Here is a 24,594-nt window from a genome sequence, read left to right on the forward strand (position 1 = left end):
TCACATGTGTGGGCGGTCCGCCGTTGTGAGTCCTGGGGTCCTGGGCATATGTAATTATGATGACCGCATATTTTTTCACGCCTTATTTCCAGCTAAATTAATGTAACGCCACCGCACACAGAAACAGCTGGAACCGGAGTCACACAGCCGTATTCCGAAGCCATTTTCCGGGTCTCGCTGATTCAGCGTTTCTTTCTTTTATATTTTTTAGCTTCCGTCCTCTGTGCCGTAAACAACTTAGTGGCGGCCACCGGGTTACCACTTGCAATGATAAATCACAAAAAATGAAGTCAAGGCTGCGCGGGGAAATGCGCCATGCAGTGGGCTCTACTCCCCCCCAGCATTTTCCTCTTCCCTCTTTTCCAATAAATTAAGACTTCTTGCTAAGCTTTTATCAACCGAAACCGGGAACTTAAAGATACTTATCAGAGAAGTGAAATAAATGGAAATAGCAGCGAAACTCTTTTAATTCTCCAGCTAATGTATGGTTAGTCCCTGGAAGTCAAAGAGTGTCCATATAATATAGGGGTAACCCTATGTGTTTTAACTTAGCAAATCTTTCCATGTCTAGCAGATAGCACGTACCATCGTCATTTTAAACGAGAAGACGTGTTCGGAAAATTGCACATAAAATTTGTGTGACAATTTATAGCCGAATGGCGAAAACCACCGCTTTTTTATATTTTTGGCATATTACCATCGTTCACCTAACTACACCTTCGCCCCCAACATTTCCGGTATAATAAAACTGCCTCTGGGTTGAACTTAAAGTTTATTGGTTCGGAACTCTTTCGGCTGGCCGATAGATTCCTTACAGAGATCCATTCCAGGTGAACATTTATAAAGTACACATAGTTACACATAGATGATACACACGGTTACAGGTATAATTGGGTATGGTATATGTATAATACAACTATACAAATTAGTGGGGCTAAAATGCTTAACGAGTCCTAGTGTGTGCACAAAGGGGTTTCCACAGGCCATCTAAAATCCCGGCAGGCTCAACTGCAGTTTGAAATCCGGCCTAGTTTTAGTTACAGTTTCACTTTCGACCGTCGAGGAAGGAGCACGGACTGCCGTATGCGATTGCTTAAACATTAAATGGGTTGGCCGGAATGGACTGGACAGTGGACACTGGACACTGGACACCGGACAGTGGACAGTGGACGCTGGACACACAGTGTACCGTGCCTGCGGGGCTAGGCCGAGCTTGACCGGACTTGGCCAACAAAGGATACGGCAGACATGTCGTTGGCAGGCCACCATCACACAGACGAACTAGACGCACACAACAAAGGCATAAGGATGAGGACATCGCCATCATCATCATCATCCCACTCATCCCGATGGTCAACAGTTGCCGTCAGGCAACAAAGACTCGCAAATACTATAATTTGTCTTTTGTTTCGTTACGTTTCGCCTCGCACAATCAACGCTCACGCAGAGGAAAATACTATATATATATAGGATTTGGATCTGGTCTAGGCAAAAATCTCTACTTCCGGCCAAGTCCAGTGAGTCTTACAAAAAATGGCGAATGGAACCTTTAAGATGCTGCTCGGAATGCGGCTTTCGAAGCTTCAAAAGGCAGTCGATTTTTGGGTTTAACAAGGCAATCTTTGCTCCAATCAATATTGACCGTAAGTATCTTATTTTTACTAGCTGCGTTTGGCATAAACGATGGAGATGGAGTGCGGCAAACAGCTTAGTGCCTGGCAAATGAATACTTGGTGAGGTAGTAGCCACGAGTTGGCTAAAAGGTCGCTGCTAAGATATTGGTCACAACTTTTGGAGGGACATGTGTGATAAGCTATTAAAACTATTTTCTATATATTTGTTTTTATAAAAGAAGATTTGAATTAAATTCAGCAGTTTTTTTTAAGCTAATATTTGATTATCATTATCTTGAATCAATTAAATTATAAGAAATAGTGAATTACTCAAACATCTGATCTAGTTAGTTATACTTCTTAAATTCCTTTTTATTTACTATCTGTACTGTAGTCTATAGTCAATTTGATGTCCTTGCATTGGCATAACTTATAATTCAAAAAGATTGAAATGTGAGTTCGTAGTTTCCCCACTTATTTTATATGCTAATTACGTAGAAGTTGGTGAACCAGCACGGCGAAAAGTTAAGGATATGCCTGAGATATTTCCCCCACCACCCAAAGTGAGCGTCGATTGTGCGACTGGAGATGGCGACACTAGGACACACACTCAAGTGCTCAGTGATTCGGAAACCGGTTCCGGATCCGGATCCGCATCCGCAACTGCATCTGCATCCGGCAACTAGCCACGGAACATGGCCAGGTGGTTGGGCGGACGCTTCTGCTTGCAAATGGGGCGACAAGTGAGCCGCCAGAAGGCAGTGCGAAAGTCCGGATTGTAGAAGGCGTAGATGAACGGGTTGATGGCACAGTTGACCCAGCCAATCCAGGTGAAGCCGAACATGAGGTCCTGGAGGACGGCGGGTGGCGGCAGGAAGGGTATCAGCAGATAATAGACGAAGAAGGGCAGCCAGCAAGCAATTAGGCCGCCCATCACAATAGTCAGGGTCTTGGCGGTCTTGCTATCACGTTTCGTGGTCGAAACTCGCATCGGCATGCGATGGTGAGGATTGTGATGGCTCTGCTGGCCATGGGAGCCATGATGGTGTGCATGTGGGTGATGGTGGTCGAAGGAGGATCGCTGCTGCTGCTGCTTTTGCTTGGCCTCCGCCTCCAGTTTCTCGTTGGTGTTCAGTGCGGCGGTGTTGGTGGTGGTGGTGATGGTGTTGCTGCTCACATTGCCACCCAGACAGGTGTCCGAGAAGGAGGCCTCCGTGCCCACGTAGTGCATGCCCGAGGGCGTGGAGTGCATGCAGGGTCCTCCATACTTGCAGCTAATTGCCGAGCAGTGAATGAGCGACGAGAGACGCGACACCTCGACCAGCTCGTAAAAGGTGGGCTGATGTTTGAACGTCAGCGTTTTGTCCGCCACTCCAGCTCCGGCTGCAGTTCCAGTGGCCGAGGAGCACTTGGAGCACTTGACGGACGACTGGTGTCCCTTGGCTGCATTCGTGGCGGCGCTGGGTGGGTCGTGCAGGGAGTTGAACCTCCAGCGGGACTTCCTGTTCGGCAGCCACTTGGTTGGCGTGCAATGATAGTGCTCCGACTCCGAGATGAAGTTGTCCCCATCCACATCGTAGTCTGCCGTGCGCTCCGAGTGCTGTTGGAAGGACACAATAGAAGGGGAATATGTAAGCAGAGCACTGACAAAAACGTGAGGAATAATTTAGATTGCATGTCCGGGCATAGAGATTCAGGATTTGGATTGCTGTAATTACTTCGTTCCACTTCACGTCACCTACTTTCTCCAATTACTCTACTTGCTCTTGGCAGCAAATGTTCAATTAGTTCTAAACTAAAAGAATATATTTAACAACTAGTTTGCACTCTTTTTAAATATTCAAAAAGTGTTCTTATTGCATTTTTATATTTTTATTTTTATTTTATATTAAGTATATTAAGTATATTGTTCAACAAAAGATAAGTAATTCATTTTACATCCAAGAATTCACAGCAAATATAATTTGTGATTAGAGAACTTAGTTGGACTTTTGTTATCAAAGCTCGGCACTTAAAATATCACCTGCAGTACTGTGCGATAAGTGGCTGGTACTCAAGTGGGATACCCAGTGGGTATCCCAACTTAATGAAGATCTGCGCTTGAAGTGTTGAGCGCACTCCTGGATCTTTTTCCCCAGTGCCTGACAACTTAGTCCCCTGGTTAGCTGGTTAGATGTGTTAGGTGTGACATGATAAATTTCCGGACACATTTCAGGGGACACCAAAAGGGGGTGGACACGTATATGCTTATATAGCGATGGAGCTGCAGATGGAGCTGGAGATGGTGCTTACCGCATCGCGCACAATGCGCTGTCGCCGTGACGTGAGGACATAACCAATCTTCACGTAGACGTAGAGCATCACGGTGAGGGGAATGAAGAACGATCCCATCGCCGAGAAGACCACGTAGCCCTTGTTTTGGTTGTAGCGGCAGTCCACGAACTCCGCCTGGTGCCGCCCGGCCTCGTACCTGCGAATGTGGATGTGAATGGCAAATTGAATTCCAGTTCGAATTGCATGTGGTTTGCGGGTTGGAAGGCTGCGGGATGTGGTGGATGTGGGAGGTACCTGGTTTGGTGCCCTGGTTTTGGTGGCTCTTGCGGTTTTGATTGCGGCTGGGGAACTGGGACTTGGGGAATGACAACTGGCTGAGTTAAGCCGGGCGAAATTCGAATTTAAATCCTAAACCTAAGCCAGTCGGAGTAGTCCCTCCTGTAAGCCTTTTACTTATGCACATCGCAGTGTGTTGGTCATTCAGGCAGTACAAATCGGAGCTGACTTTAAATCAATATGCGGAAGAAAACGATTCCGAGGCAACAGAGTTAGGTAGTGGCGTACACCAAATGTGTCAACTAAAGGTACAATCGTGTACTGTGGGGAATTGAGTAACAAATGGGCAAATTGTCACATACATCCACTGCAGGTTTAAACCCATTACTCTTAGAGTAAAAGGTATGATATACTACGTTTGTTGAATATCATGAAGTATATAAATCCTTGATCAGGCCATGTCCGTTTGTCAAAGAAGCTCATTTTTGAACATAACCACGCCCACTCTAAGGCCCCCAAAACGCCCAAAAGACTCACGCCCACACTATTAAAAAATGATTCCCAGTTATTTTGGTTTCTTTTTTGGGGTGGCCAATTTTTAACATATGTGCCAACCACACTTTGGAGCACGCCCACTGGATCCACACGCGTTGCCGAAGCCAGTTTCCTTTAATGTTTCTCTTTCAAAAAGTTTATTGCCGCATTGTCATTACTGCCAATGGAATTTTCCGGTGTTGTAATACAACTGAATTATCTGCTTGTTACCCTAAGTATGTGTTATACGAAAACTCACGCTAATTACTGGTACCCGATACCAAAATAACCCAACACTACAATTGTACATATGCAACTTTGCTAAGGTGGGTATTTACAAGACCCGAATGGAAAAAGTCGATTTTCCCACAAAATTTCTTGTTTAATATTAATTAATCAGTTCGAAATTTAAGGCAAATGAATACATTAGCTACTCATTAGTTAAATTAAAAAATGAACTAAACAAACAATGCTTAAATCAATTAGCTGAAAGTGAAATCCAAATTTGACTAGCAAGCAAACACAATCAGTTTAGTATTCATTAGGCAATAACAAATAGCAGATTGTGAGTTAAACAAACAGTTGTTGCAACCGCTGCATTTGCAAACTTTTTTCATAAAACTAGTTCGCTTAAAGAATGAAAATATGGAAGTGGCGCCATCTGCTGGCGCTTATAATTGCGATTTCCCCCAGCGCAAAATTTCCAAATTTTCCAATGTCCTGCAGCTGTGGCTGTAATTCGGCCTCAGACCGTTTTAATGTGCCCTTTAAGCCATGCTCTTCGCTTTCGGCCAAAGGGGGCCAAAACTAAGCCATGGCCAATGGCATTAAGGACATGCCGGCTTTGTGGTGTGTGTGTGAGTGTGAGTGAGTGCTGGTTAATTTGGGCGCCTGGAAGTATGCAACACACAAGTGTGCGGCTTTCGCGCTGAGAGTGTGTGCGTAGGTGAGAACAAAGTAAATGCGCCGCGGCAAACAAAGTCATTAACAACTCATTAAAACTTCAATGTAATGGCTGCACGACCAACAGCAACAACCCGTCGCAATTACGTAATGTTTTTTAGGCGCAGCCGAAGGCGCAAATATAATATAAATAAACGTGTGTATTTCGAGACCCTTTTGTAACACATTATCTATGCTGCGCCACCACACACCCATTAGCTCAAAAAAGAAAAAAATGAAAGCGAGCAGGACTTCCAGCCACAAAAAGCCACAAAGTATTGTCACGCCTCCGGAAGAAAAAAATTTGGTAAAAAAAAATGGTAGCCTCAATAAAAATATTACATATTTCAAAATACACGGCAAAGAGTGAAAATTATATTAAAAAATTAAAAAAAAAATGTCTATAAAACTTATAGAGCACTACAAATAAATTTCTCTTAGCCATATTTATAATAGAACATTATTAATAATATATTATGATATTAAACATATTATTATTTTCTTTCTTTGTATACTGATCATAATCAGATGTTGTCTGAACTCCCAACCCTATGTAATGCGTTCAATTAAATGATTATAACTTGAATGGTTTTCTTAACACATGAATTGCCGATCCATCATGGGTTAGATAAGGTTGATTTTGTCCTCCGTGCAGCTGGCGCTTACTTACCAGCCCAAATAGGGTGGACATGTGATTGACAGGGCAGTTATCCACACGACGAGAATCATGAGGAGGGCCAGTCGCTTGGAGCGGCGCTTCTTGGAGTACGTCAGTGGTTGTGTGACGGCGAGATACCTGCGAAATAAAAAAAAAATGAAGGTGGCAAGGGGAAATTATAAAAGCCGGGCCAATAAACGCAACGGAAATGGCCAGAGAAATGCTGGGAAAAAACAAAAGCCAAGCGGACATATTGTTCGCAAAGCCGCAGACGGCTTTCTGGCCAGGCCAAAAGGCACACACAACGCCAGTGGGCGTCGGTTGTGTCCTGGTTGAGGTTCAGGTCCATGGCTCAGCTGGATCAGCTCAACTCGGGAGCCACAACACAAAACTTGGAAATGCCATTAAAATGTAATTGAAACTTCCAACAAAAGCAAACGGTGGGATGGCTAAATGGGGGAAATGCGGAAATGGGGGAATGGGAATCCAAGCCCAACCCAATCCTTGCCATTGTGGCGTCACACACTCAAAGGATATGCACTGGGAATGGCCAGGACAACGGTCATGCGGCAATAAAAACGTCAACAAATAAATTATTTTGCACTGTTTTTGCACCTTGCCATGACTTTATCTAAGGACCAAGGACCGTGGACTGTGGACTGTGGTCATTGCTGTGACATCAACGGCAAATTACGAAATTAGTTGGCCAACTCACCTGTCCAGACTGATGGCGCACAGGCTGAGAATGGAGCCGGTGCAGAGCAGGATGTCCAGCGAGATCCAAATGTCGCACAGTATCCAACCAAAGCGCCAAGTGCCTGCAAAGAACAAATATTTGTCGCCGTGCTTCAATCGGTTTGTGCACCTGGCCGGGATTAAGGAGGCATTACACTGGCAGATCCATCCTTATAAACCACTATAAATTCTTCTTTTTCTTTATGACAAGGAATATTTAACTTTATGTACTCATTTGGCTTCGAAAAGATTACTTGTTTGATTGCTTTTCCATAAGTTTTATGAAATATGTTTAATAAGAGATGTTACTTTTATATTTAAAACTAGTAAACTATATAAACTTTTTTACCACAAAAAATGTTTAAAATAACAAAATTCAGCCATCTGATATATGGATTTTCAGAAAAATTATCAAAGGTTTTCCATCGAAACCCATAAAACACTCGCACCACTCACAAGTTATTTTGCAATCAAAAATATGTATATTTTGGCAACGGAGAAATTTTATAATTTTCGCTGTGGGATTATTTAAAATCGGAATCGACCAAATGTGCTCCCCCATCGATTTGGGCAAATGTTTACTACCCGAACTTCCACCGGAGGGCTGCGAATAGTAAAAACTTGCCCCGATTCCACCTTCCCCGGAAGTGCAAAGCCCCCACAGAGCCATAAATCTTTGGCCATCGATGGGCATGGACAGGCCCTTCGCTGCCATTCTCACCTGTTATGTAGAGCACCACCGATGGAGGCATCACGCAGGTGCCGACCAGCCAGTCGGTGATGGCCAAGTTCATCACGAAACAGTTGGTGACCGTGCGCAGGCGGCGTGTGGTCAGAACGGCGAGGATGACGAGTGTGTTGCCCACGACGGTGACCAGGATGATGACCAGGAAGACGGCCACCGCCAGCGACTTGGGCCACGCCATGCTCACCAGGTACGAGTTCATCGAGGGCACACCCAACATTCCGCCACCGGTGGCCAGCACATCGCCACCTGGTGCCGCACTGGCCTGGATCAGCAGCAAAGTGCCATCGGAGGAGTTCGAGTTACCACTGGCCACAGTGAGGGCTGTTGACAGCAGTTTGGAGTACGGCAGCATGGCATCCGGATGTTCCAACGCCGCCATCCCGTCGGATAGCTCACTCACTTGGGGTGGACCTTATTCGCACCGTCGGCGACATGAACAAATTGATTCTGTGTGGGCGAAACACGTAGGTCACTTAATCAAATGGCTGCAAAGGGAAAAACTGGGCTAGGTAACGTCCCCAAACGCGCTGGCGTCATTATAAAAATGCTAGAAAAATGCTAGAACCGGCGACCGGAGCGTCCAGAAGTGCATACAAATAATGGAATTGCCTGCGACCTTACACAATTTCCAATTACGGCCGGACTGTGGCCACATAAATTGCAATAAGTAAGCGTAATTGGCCTTGGACAGCACGCGAAATACACAAAATGGGGCGATAGTAATTAGCACCCATAAATTATGCCACCGAACATGCATAGACCGCACAGCACAGAAAAAATCAACGGAAATTTAAAATGATTCCCAATTAATATTGCCATTTACAATTCAATTTCAGCTCGGAACGGACCAGCCGTTCGAGAAACTTATATTCGCCCATTCTCGCATTGCTCTGTTTATATCGCTCGAAAGACTGGAAATAAATAAATCAGCCACATGCTCCCACCCCCAGAGGAATTCCTATGGCCAAAGAATCGCAATCGGAATCTCTGCGCTGGTGAGGCGACCTTCGATCGGATGACACTACAGCCGGTCTGCTCCGGCTACCCCACTCCTGAAGTCTGCTCGCTCGTCCACACCCGTAAGATAAACAGCTTGAGTAGTGAGTACTTGGTACTTGGTTACTGAGAGTACGATTTGAATACGGGTACTCAGAAGTGCATCTCTCGAGAACGAGTATCTCGCACTTTATGCACGGTGCAAAATGGTGATATCTATCTAACTAACCACTCGTATTTATACAAGATCAATAGGAATTAGATAGTATTTACTTTTGGTTACCTACCCAACATCGCTGAGATATGCGCCGCTTTATGTTTGAATTGATTTTATAAATAGATTAAACCGATAAGCCAATGGGATTAACACTTAATGAGAATTCTTTTATTAGCTGTATTCAAGCCATTAAACACCTAATTTTGCGGTCAAAAATAACACTTTTATAGTTCACTGAGGATGGGAGGATTACTAATAGAGCAACACGCACAAATAAATATGTTTCGCACAAAAACTTTATCATTCAACATTTCTCTCATCCAATATTTTTTTAAAATAATTTTTAGAATAATAAACACTCTGTGCTTAGCACATTTGTTTATATAGTTTAGTTTATAAGCTACCATTTCGATTTAAGCGCTTGGAGTTCAACCGAATTGGGTTCATTATGGTCACTGAAATATGGTTCTTTCCTACTGGGACTACACTTATCACTGATTCCATTTCGGAATGGCCAAATTCGAATCGATCTGTTGGGTGAATTCGGTTTGTTTTCCGTGTACACTTGCATGTGCGTTGTTTATAAATAGTTAAGTGATTAGTCTCCGGCTTAGCACAATGGGCTTTCGTTGGCAATGTACTACCGCCATTTGTTAGCCAACGATGGGTTATAGGTCACGGCATCGAACAGGATCACTGGATGGGTTGGTTGGGTGGCTGGCCAGGTCAATAGGTGGGTCGATGGGCGGGCGGCCCGAAAAGTTTCTTATCCACACGCACAGCTGCCGCTGCCGTTGGCACGCGTTGATTACAAACTGACAGTTGGCTGTCGCTCGTCGGAGCGTCCAACCTGAGATGCTGGCGATGCTGCTCCAACCAAGCCCCCTTCCCTTCGCGCACCAACAGCTTCTCCAGCATTCGCGTTGCCCAGACCCAACCCCATTGCCATTCCCCGTCCCGCTCTACGCGGAGCAGTCAACGTAGCGTATGCGCGATATTTTTTCTCATCTTTTTGTTGTTGCTCTTCTTTTGTGTTGTCGATTAAAGTACACAAATGTCGGCAGGTCGAAAATTCTTCCAATGCCTTACATTTTTTATATCTTTCGGTTTTATTATTTGCTATACTCTGCTATCAAGGGGTTATGGAAAAAAAGAGATTCGAAAAGTTGGGAGAAATGTTTGGGTCTAAAGGTGCATTTCGTCACTAGCTGAGTCGATAGTTTAGCTCTCTTAGTCTTAGCAACTAGTTTTATTAACTTGTTTTAAGTCTAATAAGATGGCAAATATTGACATGATTACGTTTCGCTTAAACAAATGATTGAAACGATCTTTAAGAGAAATCTGTACTTAACGTTTGTAAAGATACTTTTGTTTAATTATGTATCTGCGAGGGCATTCGCACTTCGTTCTACAAAACTAGACCCTCTCTATCATAATTTTTTGTATTTATTTTGTTGCTGTTGTTTTATCACGCCGCACACACATTGGCCAGCATTTGTTTGGAAAATATTTAGAAAAATCTGATATAAAATTAAAAATCTGTGTAGTAGTTGGTGGGTTATGGGGGCTCCAACTGACTAATCGAAGTGCTTAGCGCGCGGATTAAGTGCAAACGCAAATCCAATTGGCTACATTAGATTTTCGCACGACCCGCTATGAATCATCGAATTTTGGCATTTTAGCCATTCAGGCAACGTGCCCCATTAAAATTAAAGCAGAAATGAAAGGTGTACTAAGCACAGGTAACAGCTGCCAGTGAATCCGGCGATTCAAGATGGGAGTTGGTTGGGTGGTGCGGTGGTGCGGTGGTTGGGTGGTTCAGTGGGTGGTGCTATGATGTTTTGCTGGGAGCGTGGGCGCAGTTACCACCAGAGTCTCATTAATATGCATTCCGCAATTAACCGGCGTATTTATTTGATTAGTTCGCGCCGGTTGAACAGACCAATCCGAGTGTCAGATCGCAGACTTGTTGCACACAGATACACACCAACACACAGTCGCGCGAACAACGCGACAACCTCATTAGCTTAGCTTTTTGGCCACAGATAGCGGCTGTAGTTAATTGATAAATTTATCAGTTGATTGCCGCCAGATGTTTGGCCAAGATCAGCAAAGATATACATACACATAACGTACATTATTGCACACATAATTACACACACTTTTCGCACATTTAGCGTTTCGAGTTGCTACATCACGTTTGCCACGGATTTTCCCGACCAATTCGCTTTATTTCTAATTTTTTTGGCTTTTAACTCTGGGCTGCTGCTGGCTTTTTGGACTTTTGCCTTTCGCTGGGTTTTTGCGGCCAAACGCCAGGACGTTCCGTGAGCGACTGAAACTGAAATGCTTGTGGGCCAAATAACGCATTTGGCTAATTTGCCAAACGCGCTGGCTTTCGTGCTCGCTTGTGTGTGTGTGTGTGTGTGTGTGTGTGTGTGGGTGTGCGTGCCACGCTGCCAGCCAGTTGCTGTTGTGTACACAGAGGGCTCACTGTACAAGTCGTTCGCGTTAATTTCGCTCCTCCTCACTTGGTTTTTACATTCTCTTCTTTTTTTGAGCACCTCGCTTTGGAAAACGTATTAATTATGAATTTTCCTTCAGCTTGTCAGCAGGATTCGTTCTAAGGACACTCGGCCGAATAAGCAGCCAGGATTTAGATGAGATGAACTGGGCTCAGTGCGGATTTAGGAGCGCTTCGTGGGTATATTGGTTTGCATATGCAGATGGTATCGAAATGAATGGGTTTAATTGAATTGATAAGAACAGAACAAATATCGGTTATTGAATAAGTAATTGTATACTTAAAAGGTTATGCGAAATTCCGCCATGTAACTAAAGTCATTATTATACTGAATTTGTTAATATAAGGGGAATAATAAAAATAGATATATTTATTTTTTTTTTAATAATTTATTTTAGAACTCGAAGATGTGGCATCCATAAAAATCTCTTTAATATCTTTATAGCCCTTTGATAATGTAGAAAAGAAAGTTCTGAGTTATATTATCTCAAGAATATTTAAAAACATTAACAGGATATTTAAAATATATCAGTTGCTTAATTTTAAAAAACATAAAACAAATAATTAAGCTTACATTTGCTACCAAATGCATATCTTTTGTACAACTCAAATCTTAAATCTAATCCCAATTATGGTCAAATGGAGTCATTTCCGTGTGCCTGTGTGTGTTTCAGTGTGTGTGTGTGTGTATTTAGCTGGACATTGACATTCAGTTGAAAGGGGGCGTGGCTGGGGAGGGCGTGTTGGCGCACAGAAATCGATCGCGCCCATTTTGGAGCTGTCACTCAAATTAAGCACATTAAAAATCCATAGGGATTTCAACACCCACATGTCACAGTCGCCTTTTGTGCCACTCCCCCAACCCCAACCCCCGCCACGCCCCTTCCATGTGCAACGGTATTACACACGCACAGTGTCAAGTGACACAGTTGTGTGTGCTCGACAAACACACACACACACACTCGCTTAGACAATGCTAATAAATTTTCGTTTTATGAGCATTTGGCTTTTAATTACCGAACTAAACTTAAACGCCGCACTAGCACAAATATGCGTATCGCAGTGTGTGTGTGTGTGTGGAGTGTGTGTGGTGTGCCTGCTTGTGTATGGGTGAGTAGTTTATTTATACAACACGCTTGATTTGGCTTGATTGATCTAGGCATACTGGGAAGTTGATAGATATGGGGGACCTGGGACGAAACTAATGCCAATTGTTGTCATAGGCGCACAAGTCGTAAACTTAAATTGTATTTTCCTTCGGAAATTGCCGCCATAACTGGTTGAACTGCACAATTTATCCGCGCTTCACTTGCTCCGCCGCGCACTTTGTTCAATTCAATGGAATCCATTGGTTTCCATTCAAACGCCCAGTTGACCAAATGCTGGTTTGGCTAACTGACAGGAGCAGGAGCAATTATGGGTGGCAGCAAGATGGATCTAACCATTTGCCTTTGTATTGCTTCTTTGAAAAAACAACAAATGATTATCAGGAATTTTCGAAAAATATAGTCCAATAAGTATGCTTCGTTTTTAGTGTCGAATCTTCTTTTGCTAGACAAGTGTTTTAGTTTCTCTAGAATAAATTAAATATTAAATACCTTTGAAAATAAAAACAAAAAAGGAAGTTCACTTCTGCAAACCGAAGCTCAAATATTCTACGACTAATTATATATTCAAAAAAGCAACTGATTTACACCAAATAAGAATTAAGAAAACTATACTAAACGAAACTATTATTTTAAATATTTTTCAACTGTTCCTTTTTCAGCTAAATAATGTTTAATTTAAGTCAATTTAAAATCTAAATTATATATTTGAAAAAAGTGATCTAAAACATCTAAGGCGTAATTTTTGTCAATATTATTTTTTTAATATTCCTATGCAGCTATATGTTATAGTGATTTGATCCTGCCCGTTTAGACTTATATACTACCTGTGATAAAAAATAAGTCTTTTGGGAATGTTTCATCGGAAACGGATGGACGGACAGGCAGACAGACTACCTAACTATAACTACTCAACTGTTGAACTAATTACAAATATTTATATATATTAAAATATACATACTTATGCATTGCAGACTGCTAACTGAAATGAGCATACCCTCTGTTAAGATATAGTAACCTGAAAACAGGAAATGGATAGCTTATCTGAATAAAATGAATCATCTTGCCAGTTTTATGAGAAATAAAATCCTGCATATCAAACCGGAAGTTAAACAATCACACTCTTTGCCACAATAAAATTTTAGTCTTACTCTTTTGATATAAGTGAAAAAGTTTATTTCTAAATTTGGCCTTAAATCAAGGTGCAGTCTACCGATCGCAGATGCTATGCAAACGTTCATTTCATTGCAGACAAGATGCCACCGAAGCCTCTGACATCCAAAACTCAAGCGGAATTCCTCGCAATCCGTTGGGCATTTGATAGAAAGAGGCTCCTGTGTGTTATCCTCGCAGTCAGGCCAACAGCTCGCGAGTCCTCGGAACGGATCGGCAATGGCTCCATTTAGTAGGCGATGCCGGTGAGCTCCAGCCACTTGAAGATGAAGCACTCCTTGAACAACTGCGGTCGCTGCTACATGCGCTGGATAACGCATCCCTTGAAGGAGTTCAGCCTGGCGTCGATTTCGCCCTCCTCCAGCTCGTTGAAGGCATAGATGTCCTGGTAGCAGGATGGCGAGATGCACTGCCGGATGCAGTTGATCTTGGCCACGCCCACCGGGCTGAGGCCAATGCACTGGGCGTGCTGGTCGCACGTCACCTCCAGTTCGTGGTAAGTGATTTCCTGTTTTATTTTTGACCATTTATAAGGAGAAAAATGGGTTAGTGGACACGAAAAAAAATCAATAGGCTCGCGAACTCACATTCTTGCTGGTCTCCTTGTAAGCATATTCCGGAAAATTAAACGTCGCCGCCTTCGGAAACAGCTTGCCATTCAGTCCGTGGATCTCCTTGTAGCCATTGGCGAAATTAAGCAGAGTTATTGAGCAGACAACGAGGAAAATCGCAGGACGCGTCATTTTCCTTTCCCTTCAATTGCTTCGTCCTTTTCGAGGCCAGCTGTTCGCCAGGGCTGACAAACTGCAGTCGTGGCACCTTGCACACGTAGATGGCGCCACTAGAAGCGCCATGTAGAATCGCATGTACAATATGTGTAAGATACACGAAGTATACATACACGTTAATAATCCTGGAACAACAGGTGGGCGATACAGATTAGAGGGACATGTCAGCGGGACAGGTCGCCAGGACAGGTCAGCAGGACAACAGGTCGGCGGAACAAATGGTCGGCGGGACAATGCAGCGGGACAAGGAGGGACACAACTCCGGGGTCTGGGCTTTGGATTGCGAAGCCTCTAGCTGAGTAATGGGTATCTGATGGTTGGTAAGCTCAACTGTACCGTTTCTTTCTTTAATTTATATCACTAGCAATAAAAAATGGAATTTTAACGAAAGGGAAACGGAAACTACAAATGAACATCGATGTACACAATTTTAATTAGTTTTTAAATAGTTTTTTCAATTCTTTTCATATATTTAAACAGAATATTTGAACATTTAGAGTTTTAAATCTGTACATTTAAACATTTAATACCATTCAATGGGAAACCACTTAGTTGTTATCCGGGGACAAGCTCGTTCCTTCAAGCAATACATCTCTTAGCTAAAACTGAATACCTTAGGAGTAACAACTTAATTATGACAAGATAACGTAATCAAACTTATGGCTGTTAAATATCATTAATCGTGGGATGCTAACAATACTGCAACAGATAGCAAATCAAGGAGAGAGCGTTAACTAATAGTACACGTATGTATCATATATCACAACGGGGTGGGAAGAGGTGAGTTCACAATACCCAGGAGGTTCGGTTTAAACATAATCCTCGCTGTTCTTCAGCATTTTCTGCGTCTCAGCGCCCATTACAGTCTGCATTTTGCACGTGAGTGAGCTGTGCCGCTGAATGGAGCCGTGGATTGTGAATCTGGTGGTGGCTTGGCCGGAAAGGCTGTCCTTGTACTTCAGAGCGCTCTGCCGGCACAGGCCCAGTCTGAAATAAATGCAATTTAGATCTGCTTTACCACGATGGCCGTTCTTTCGTCTTACTTGGACAACAAGGTGAACAGATCCTGGCGATACTGGGACGTCAAAATGGCATACAGATAGGGATCCGCGCAGGAATTCAAGGGGTAGAAGAAGACTAGCAATATCTTCGACTTGGTAACATTAATCAGTGGGTATCCGGCCAGCGCGGTGAGTCCAAAGAAAGCAATAGGCGACCAGCACGCAAAGTTTGTAAAGACCTACAGGAAGTTAGTAGTTAGTAGAAGTAGCTTACATCCTTACAGTTGCAGTTTGGAAGTCTACTCACCAAAAGGGCCATCTTCTTGGCAACGCTCAGCTCGCCCGGATTATTCTGGTGGGTCTGCCGTGTCTCGCGACCCAAGGAGAGATAGATCTGGGCATAGCAGACGGCTATGATGGAGAAGGCCACTCCGTTGGAGCCCAGAATGGCAATCAGGTAAATGGTGTCGTACACATCGCGATTCTCCATCGGAAGGCAGATGCTGCAATGAGCGAGAGGCGAGCATTTGAACCACAAAGCTCGGGCAGAATGACATATTTACTTGCTCACCTCGTCGACGAATAATTACTTATGCCAAACAGGGGCATCGAGGACATAAGCATCGAGTAAATCCAGCCGCCCAGCATGATGAGCGCAGCAGGACGCAACTTGATGCGATGGTTCAGGTACATGGCCTGCGTGATTGCCAGCCAGCGCTCGATGGTAATCACGGTCAACGTGAACACCGACAAATGACTGGCGAACACGGTGAGAAAGCCGGCTACTTTGCAGCCAAGCCCTGCGGGAAAATGGAGAAGACAGTGTAAGCTAAATCCATGACGGCACCGCAAAATCAGCTGCACCACCCACCGTACTGCCAATCGTAGGCGAAATTGAAGTACTCCCCCATGGAATGCGCATCGATGCAGGCCACCAGCAGCAGATAGAGGCCCAGGCACAGGTCGGCGAAGGCCAGGTGGCACATCAGAAATCGCGGCACCGGCGTCGATTCCGGTCTGGAAATGTAACAGATTATAGGCACTTTAACAAACTAGTTTAAACTATTGAAGAACCCAAAAAGCATTCAACTATTCTGGAAAATGTGCTCAGTTTCTCTGAGTGCCTTTGGGCAAATGGGAATGTAACGACTTACCTAATCGATAGTATTACTGTCAGCACAGCCACGTTGCCCACGACGGCCAGAGCGACCACAATCCAGACGGAAATACGCAGCCATTGATAGCCCATTACATCCTCGCAAGGATTTAGATCGTTGGGCATGGGATAGCATTCAATATTGGGTTTTCTGCAGCGGATAATATCAGCTTTTAGTACGGAGTATTGTTAAATTAAGAGTTTATCAATTCACCTGAATGTAAAATTGCCACAGAGTTCGGCCGAGGAGTCATCGCCCGGATTCAGGATGATCTTTTCGTGAAAAGTGCCCTTGTTCATGGTGTCATCGGCCATGTAATCGAAGGAAGCGAAAGTGATGGGGGTTATATCTATTGCTGAGTCGTCGGTGCCACCGAAAGAACCAAAATCTTCTGGCATATCGAAGGAGTTATCCAAGGTTGATCTCTCCTTTCGCGATCCGGAGTCACTTTTGCACTGCTTCCGCCACTTCTCAATCTCCAGCATGCGCTGGGCATGTCGCTGAGGATCGTGCCGGGATGGAAACTGGAAGGCGCAGCAGTGGAAGGAGTGGGTGAGATAGGCCCTCTGCAGATTCTATAAGAAAGCGAAACTTTGGGGTTAAATTTTTTGGTAGAAAGTCACTCTTACTCACCCGGAAGTTGTAGATGGATGGTATGGTCTTCAAAGTGTGGGTGTTCTGAATGTACAACGCTTCGATGTTCTGAAGTCCGGCTGAAGGAAGGCCAACTAACGAGGTGCTGGAGAGATCGCTGTGGAGATATAAATACAAAGGGTAAAATCTTGCAGATGCAATAAATACAAATTTCCAAGCTTACAGTTCAGCTATGTCTATGATGCCATCGAATGCATTGGGATGCATCATTTGCAGCTTTTTGTTTTCCTTCAGCGATCTAAAAAGCCACATGATTAATAACTATTAACTATCTAAAATTGAGTTAAACTTACAGTTTGGCTATCTTGGAGCCGAAGAAAGCGGAGTCATCAACGTAGCTTATTTCATTGTTTGTCAAAATTCTGCAAAGATTAGAGCTCTTCAGAGATTACTCGAATGTGTGGCAATAAACCAATTATACGTACAATTGGGCAGTCTTTACTTTTATGGATTTACTGTCTATCCGAGTGATTTGATTGTTATCGAGATCTCTGCGAAAAAGATAGGTACATATTAGTAATACAAGGGATAAACTGGGTTTTGCTACTCACATCATTTGCAGAATATTATGAGGTGGCAGGTGGCCCAAGTCAGGAACTCTGGTGAGACCACTATTTATGATGCGTCTGTGGGAGTAAAGTGGCATACTATTGTTAGACTGCGTAAACTTCAAGGGCACACCCACATCCTGACCGCAGCAGGATTATTTTAAATAGTGTGTAATAAAAGTTCAGAGTAAATAGTTCTACGCGTGAAATTGAATTTGTATTTTGCCGTTCGCGCATAGCAATTAAGCTGAATATTTATTTCTGCTTGATGGACATATGAATGTATGAATATATATGTATGATAATACATATGACCATGTTTATTAAATTGCATTTTTTTGCCAGAATGCGTTTGAGGAATGCTCGACATGGCAGGCAATTAAAAAAACATATTGAAGGAGGAAAGCGCACAAAACCGCGTAGATGGGCATTAAGTGCTATTTTTACCAATGACACAACATATTACCCATCTTCTGGCCGAATTAAAAACCATACAGCTGTGTGTGCTTATTAACTTGGCTGCCACCCCCGAAGGCCCCATGATGAATGCCCCACAGATGGGGCATCTAGAGCTAGATTTGGACTCACATAATGTCCACGGTGTCCGAAATGCCAAGGAATACGTCCTTCGAGAGGAAGGTCAGCTTGGGTGCGTTGGTGATGTAGCTGAATAGATAATAAAGGATAATAGGTGAGTCAGTCAGTCGGTCGCCTAAAGCCGCCACTTAAAATCAAGCCTTACATTGTTCGCAATAGGGTTAAATTAGCAAAAGCGCCATCCTGTATCAGTTCCAGCTGCAGGCAGTCGGTGAAGGCCCTGCGAAGCCAAAGGACGATTAGTAAACGCATGGCGTAAGGATATGGATATGTCGGTGGATATGTCTATCCATCGCAATATAACTTACACATCCAGCAACGTGGACCCGTAGACCTTCAGCCCCGTGTGGCGTAGGCGTGGCAGCCCCGCGGATGCGATAGTTAGGCGCTGGATGGGCAGCGTCAGGGTTTGCGGTACGCGATTCAGTCCGTCGCCCTCGCAACGGCACTCCACCTCCTCCGCCTGCGGAAATAGTGGAATAGGTTTTTATGCAGGTGCGTGGGAGTCGTGCAGTTGGGAAAGTAATAAATAATATAGCCTGCAGTGTTAACCTCATATTTCAACCTAGTTTCCTAGTATAATTCTATAAATAAAAGCGCAGGCCTTTCACTTACACCGACCTGCTATCGATGGCGACCCTTTGACATTCTGCGATCTTGAACTTTGGCTGTTAGTAGTTATTAATAAAGTTAGTGGGTAACTTCATTTCAGTCATGTCAGTCAAAATCACAACTAAAACTCAATGAACGTTAGGGCAAAATGCCCTGTGTCGCTGACTACTTCAATTAACTGACATTCGGCACTTCATTGGCTTAAAGTTGCTACGAACATTCAACTAAAGCAGGAGCCATCGGATCTGCCATCTAGTTTCGCTGTTTACCCAACCTTCAAGTTCTGCAGTTGACTTTGGAGGCCAGTGCGCCGCTGGCGCAGCTGGTAAACATATAGAATTAAGTAGAAAGTGTGCGTCTATCAGTCACTTACTTGATTACTTGCATTCCAGCAGCAACACTTCCAGGCGGACCGTGGCATCGCCGCGGTCAGGGGCGTGTCCGTCGATTGAGCCAGCGAGACGGCCGTGGGATTGGGGTAGACATCGAATCCGTGGTGGATGTCGTGACAGTTGCTGGCACTCAACGCCCCCCCGGCGGCACTCGTGGCGTATACGCAATGCCGGCCACTCAGCGACGTTAGCAGCAGATGGTGGAGAAGCAGGCGGCACTGGAACTCGAATGACAGACACTTCAGGCCCTTCCTCGGACGGCAAGTGGTATCCATCCGCTGGGACAGACTCGGGTGCTTTTCCATGGCTCTCTCTGTCGTTTCCGCCCAGCGATCCTAGGTACATAATGTGCGGCTCATTTCCTCTGCAAATATCCGTATCCGTTAACACTTCTAATTAGTTTTGGATGCGCGTCTGCATCTTGTAGCCGTAGCCTGTTCGGAACGAAATGGAACGAGCAGGAGCTGTGATTCAGTGAGTGCCTAATGAAGCCATCAAGCTGATGATAAAGTTAAATAGCATCGAGCAAACAATTCACTGCCATCCCTGCTGATCCGTAGATATTTGGCATGTCGCGAATTGGACGGTCACGTTGTGGGGCGCGGACGCGTGTTTGATTGATTTTCAAAACCGTACAAAAGCCAGCGACAAATCGAATAAATCGAAATCATTGGCGAGCAGCCGAAAGCAAATTTCTTGGGCAATCAGTTACAGTGAAGCCCATGGGCAGGGAAACATGGTCGAGAGGACACTGACTTACTTGCCTGAAAGGGGCTGGCAAACAACAGAAGTTGAGCAAATATCGAATGGAGTTCGTTAATTAACATATGCTATATGCAGGCATAAAGCTCATATTTAATCCATGGCATTATTTTTAGACACCAGTATCCGTAAACATTTCGTGTCACGTTTTTTGGGGGCCTATAAAATATCATTTCGCTGTTTGTGCTTAATTTTAGTTCTCGCCAGCTAATTGAAACATTCAGTTTTGTGTAATTAGTGCTGCCATAAACCCAGATTGTCTGGGAGCTCAGTTTTCGGGGGATATATCCCCACCATATATCCCATATCACATATACGCGCCCAGAACCTCAACTATTTCTGTTTGAATTCTGCCCGCTTATCAGAGAGACCTCAAAGAATGCCGACAGCTGTGCGCCATGTTTCAACCATGTTTCTTAATTAGCAAATATTTGTTCTGGCATGTGCTCCAGCTAGCTTTATGGCGGCGATCTTTCGCCCGGAGTGCACAATCTGGCTATATCTCCGGCCCTGCGTTAAAGGGAGAATTCCGAGTTAATTAGCACCTACGGCTGGGCGACCTCCGCCGGAATGCGAAAGTTACCGTGAACCTCTGCCGGAATTCAATGGCAATCGTTGGCCGAGAAGCAGATAATAGGCAACAGAGTTTCCAATGGCAGCTGGACAAAAAGAAATCATCACGAAAATCCAAATGTGTGACGCACATTGCTTAGAAAATGATAGAAAAAATCATTTGAGTATACAAAATCTATCATTGGGCCATCGGACAAAGCCAAGAAAATGAGTTAAATCAATTATTTACACAATATTTCGCTTGATTGGCAGCCCTGGCTGATTATTTGCATTTCGAATCAACACCGAATAGTTAGCAGCATTCAATTGGATTAAATCCACCCTGACGACTCTTGCATTCCATTTAACTAATTCCCCTTTGAATGGCGGACACCAAAGTTGGAGTAATTAAACCAGGCGGTGGTCACGATTAAGTGGGCGGAACGCAGAAGATTCTGGTCCAGTGAACGCAGTACTCTCGTATCTGGACTCTAAAAAAACGGTTATGGTGTCGTTTTTAACGAATTAATGTTAATTGCCGCATTAACAACATGGTAAAACAAGTCAGTTTGAGTTTATCCAGGCGCAAGTCGCAATATTGTTCATATAAATCGAATTAGAATGTTCTAGTTCAGTGGCCAGCAAAACTCCATTTTTTACCCACCTAATTGCCCTGTTATTTCAACAATTTCTTATGCATTTTTCACGAGAAAAGGGAAAACAGACACGCATTTGTTTCATAAATCAAATTAGCTTTTGCCAGTTGCCTGACCGCAAAACTAGTGTGTGTGTGTGTCTCCAAGCCAACAAAGTGCATTTTAATTTGTTTTAAAATTCCATTTTGTGCGTTTAGAAAGCGCATTGCTGTGCGTCTATCTATCTGGACGAAGATGACCAGAAATCTCTCCGATTTTTGCAGTCTATTAGCATGGACTCATTAGCAGGTATTCGGTAACCACATCACAAAATCCGTACGTTTCTATCGAATCTCAGATCATCTCACAAACGAATCGGCCGGACTGCACATTTCTAGGTGAGCCAAAGCAACACCATTAGGGCGATTACTTTTCGGATTACGGAACACAATTGGTGATTTGTTTCGCACCCGTGAGTTTAATTAGCAATTGCCGCACACAATCAATACACAGACACATAGATTAGCTGCCCGTGTTTATGGCTAATCGCCACTAAAATCAAGAGTCGATTTTGGGCAAAATGAAAATTGATAACTTTATGGCCAGGTTTTTCAGCAAACACAGACAACACATCAAAGGAGAGATCGAGGACTAAACATTTTTCCGAACATCACATGAGCGTATAAACTCTACATTATAATGGATTTTCCGAAACATTATTTCGCCTAGCACACGCACACACACGCTTTTTTTTCTAGCGAAACGGAAGGGTCCGTTCTTGGACATGTTGCTCACCGGAACCGTAGATATCCAGGTATTTTGCAGTTGTCTTCGTCCGAACTGGAGTGCACCTGTTGCAAGGGATTACGCCCAGGCCACAACCGGAAACCAGCGATGCACGAACTGCTCCAAGAGTCGGAAGTGGAACGACGAACTGAACTGCCGAGGCACCGAGCGCGAACAACCGAGCAGCTCCAGCAGCTATGGCGGAATGAGAGCTCCAGCGCTGTCCGAGCGACGAGCAGCCAGCGACGACGGAGCCCAACAACACATCTGCTCCAGCTTTGCGTGTGTTGCGTGCATTGTTGCCGTTGCGGTCGGTTCAGGTGAAAGCTTTCGCAGTTGGACGCCCCCAGCACCACACTTGTTGAGCTCCCTTGTGGTCAGCGCCTTGGGAGCCTTGAGGGTAACGTCTTTGGTCCAATTGTCGCCTTGGGGCGCCCAGCCTAAAATGTTCATAGAGCGGTGGCAGCTGCAGGGATTTCTATAGCTTAAATCGTTTTAAAAAAATAATTATTTATATAAATAAATGAAAATATATAGAATAAGTAAAGCCAGTGAAGCCTTGAATGGGAGGCTTCTGGCATCAAGAGTCCTGCAGTCGTGCGATTCCAAGGACGCAATTACAATTAACAGTTTAACGGTAATGGAGGATACTTCAAATTAATTAATTAGAGCGATGCATGAAAAAGATACAACAAATATATGAAGCACCATGAAAGCCTCTAGGGAAATTGGCATTGATAGTATTATATAAGTAGTTATTCTTTAATTTAGAAGGTGCTTGACTACCTTTCCAACAAATTTCGTATGTTCCTGATGGCTTTAAGGTATGGATATACTTTTCCAAGAAAAGTAATGAACACAAATTCATTGAATATTTAATTGCAAGAATACTGAACCTGATACCAATGACATTTTCCCTCCCATTTCCCATTCGATTCCGAGAAGAGCAGGCACTGTTCTATCTGCCAAAGCTATCAGTGCATTAAAGGGGATAAATCATACGTAGTTCCCAGCAACTCAGGCCGGCAGCTACATAAGACCTTCGTACCAAATCCAAAACGAAAACCCATATTTCGCTCCGTTTCGATTCGAACCGAATTCCAGTCCGCCCAGATGGATATGAACTATCAGTACAAGAAGGACCACTCGTTCGACAAGCGCCGCAACGAGGGCGACAAGATCCGGCGCAAGTATCCGGACCGTGTGCCCGTCATCGTGGAGAAGGCGCCGAAGACGCGCTACGCGGAGCTGGACAAGAAGAAGTACCTGGTGCCGGCGGACCTGACGGTGGGCCAGTTCTACTTTCTCATCCGCAAGCGCATCAATCTGCGTCCCGACGACGCCCTCTTCTTCTTCGTGAACAATGTGATTCCACCGACATCGGCCACCATGGGTGCACTGTACCAGGAGCACTTCGACAAGGACTACTTCCTCTACATTTCCTATACCGATGAGAACGTCTATGGACGTCAGTAGACGCGGGCTTGACCCGCATAATCGTTTTGGCGGTCGGTTGAGTTTCAATTGTCATTTTTTCCCATTGGCACTACTCGCTCAATAAAGAATGACTGCTCCTAGCCAGCTAACCAGAAGCAGACAACGTCGTCATCACATGGCACATGCTGGGTAAAACAATAATTATCGCAGTATGTGCTTCCCCCGCCTTGGAAGTGGGTGTGTAGCACTCGCTAATCCCTTGCCCCTGGTCTCGCCGCGCCCTGGAAAGAGAAAAAATTAATTGAAGCGCTCGAAAAAGCATTTAGTGGACTCACTGCTTCGGCTTAATTATAATTCGCATATCGATAGCCGTATGGTTTGCTTAAGTTCACTAATTGATGAAAATATGAGACATAAAACCAGTTTAAATCGGGCAAAAGTGTGCTCCAAAGGCATGCAATAAGATTCAACAAGTTGGTTTGGGTAGTGCATGAAGCCAAGTCCAATGTGGTGGGACAAACTTGTTGACACTGGAGTCCATAGATTAGCGAAGGAAATTTTTATATCATAATTACGAATTGATTTTATTCCTGTTTTATTCCATCAGACACCCACCCACAACTTCCAAACCCTTTGATATAGAGCTTTTGTTTATCAAACTAATCTACATGAGCCGTATTCTCCGAAAACTTCCATATGTTATATGGAAAAAGTAAATATAAATACATGGGTTCACAAATAAAATTGGTCTCCCTCGCATTTAAAAATTGGAAAGTTCAATAATCAAATTGATTATATTTCAATTGAAGAAGTTGTTCATTTGACAGCGATTACAAACTGCGTATATTTTCTGCGACTGATTAGTTCACATGACTTA

General features: G+C 44.0%; 4 protein-coding genes across 5 annotated transcripts; 1 reads left to right on the forward strand and 3 right to left on the reverse strand.

The window, feature by feature from the left end:
* Nucleotides 1-1,990: 1,990 nt before the first annotated feature.
* LOC117143707 (probable G-protein coupled receptor No18) lies at nucleotides 1,991-9,166 on the reverse strand. The gene is made up of 6 exons (XM_033308504.1): nucleotides 9,064-9,166; nucleotides 7,754-8,227; nucleotides 7,013-7,115; nucleotides 6,310-6,435; nucleotides 3,906-4,083; nucleotides 1,991-3,213 (listed from the first exon to the last, which is right to left on the reverse strand). The coding sequence occupies exons 2-6, from the start codon at nucleotides 8,157-8,159 to the stop codon at nucleotides 2,296-2,298; spliced, it is 1,731 nt and encodes a 576-aa protein (XP_033164395.1). The 5' UTR covers nucleotides 8,160-8,227; nucleotides 9,064-9,166; the 3' UTR covers nucleotides 1,991-2,295.
* Nucleotides 9,167-13,776: 4,610 nt separating this feature from the next.
* On the reverse strand, nucleotides 13,777-14,573 carry LOC117143473. The gene is made up of 2 exons (XM_033308187.1): nucleotides 14,384-14,573; nucleotides 13,777-14,304 (listed from the first exon to the last, which is right to left on the reverse strand). The coding sequence occupies exons 1-2, from the start codon at nucleotides 14,537-14,539 to the stop codon at nucleotides 14,095-14,097; spliced, it is 366 nt and encodes a 121-aa protein (XP_033164078.1). The 5' UTR covers nucleotides 14,540-14,573; the 3' UTR covers nucleotides 13,777-14,094.
* Nucleotides 14,574-15,089: 516 nt separating this feature from the next.
* On the reverse strand, nucleotides 15,090-22,738 carry LOC117145203 (lutropin-choriogonadotropic hormone receptor). Of its 2 annotated transcripts, none has more exons than XM_033310767.1 (17): nucleotides 22,290-22,738; nucleotides 19,527-19,909; nucleotides 18,850-19,004; nucleotides 18,687-18,761; nucleotides 18,533-18,610; nucleotides 17,948-18,022; nucleotides 17,822-17,887; nucleotides 17,690-17,758; nucleotides 17,560-17,634; nucleotides 17,376-17,493; nucleotides 16,956-17,317; nucleotides 16,740-16,892; nucleotides 16,457-16,602; nucleotides 16,157-16,385; nucleotides 15,893-16,088; nucleotides 15,628-15,824; nucleotides 15,090-15,571 (listed from the first exon to the last, which is right to left on the reverse strand). In XM_033310767.1, the coding sequence occupies exons 2-17, from the start codon at nucleotides 19,848-19,850 to the stop codon at nucleotides 15,394-15,396; spliced, it is 2,496 nt and encodes an 831-aa protein (XP_033166658.1). In that variant the 5' UTR covers nucleotides 19,851-19,909; nucleotides 22,290-22,738; the 3' UTR covers nucleotides 15,090-15,393. The 2 variants fall into 2 exon arrangements, with proteins under 2 accessions (XP_033166658.1, XP_033166657.1); XM_033310766.1 differs by having other exon boundaries at nucleotides 19,527-19,979.
* On the forward strand, nucleotides 22,279-23,872 carry LOC117145285. The gene is made up of 2 exons (XM_033310875.1): nucleotides 22,279-22,590; nucleotides 23,226-23,872. The coding sequence occupies exons 1-2, from the start codon at nucleotides 22,279-22,281 to the stop codon at nucleotides 23,754-23,756; spliced, it is 843 nt and encodes a 280-aa protein (XP_033166766.1). The 3' UTR covers nucleotides 23,757-23,872.
* The last annotated feature ends 722 nt before the right edge of the window (nucleotides 23,873-24,594 follow it).

The sequence above is a fragment of the Drosophila mauritiana genome, chromosome 3R (assembly GCF_004382145.1).
Source record: "Drosophila mauritiana strain mau12 chromosome 3R, ASM438214v1, whole genome shotgun sequence".
Lineage (NCBI taxonomy): Eukaryota > Metazoa > Arthropoda > Insecta > Diptera > Drosophilidae > Drosophila > Drosophila mauritiana.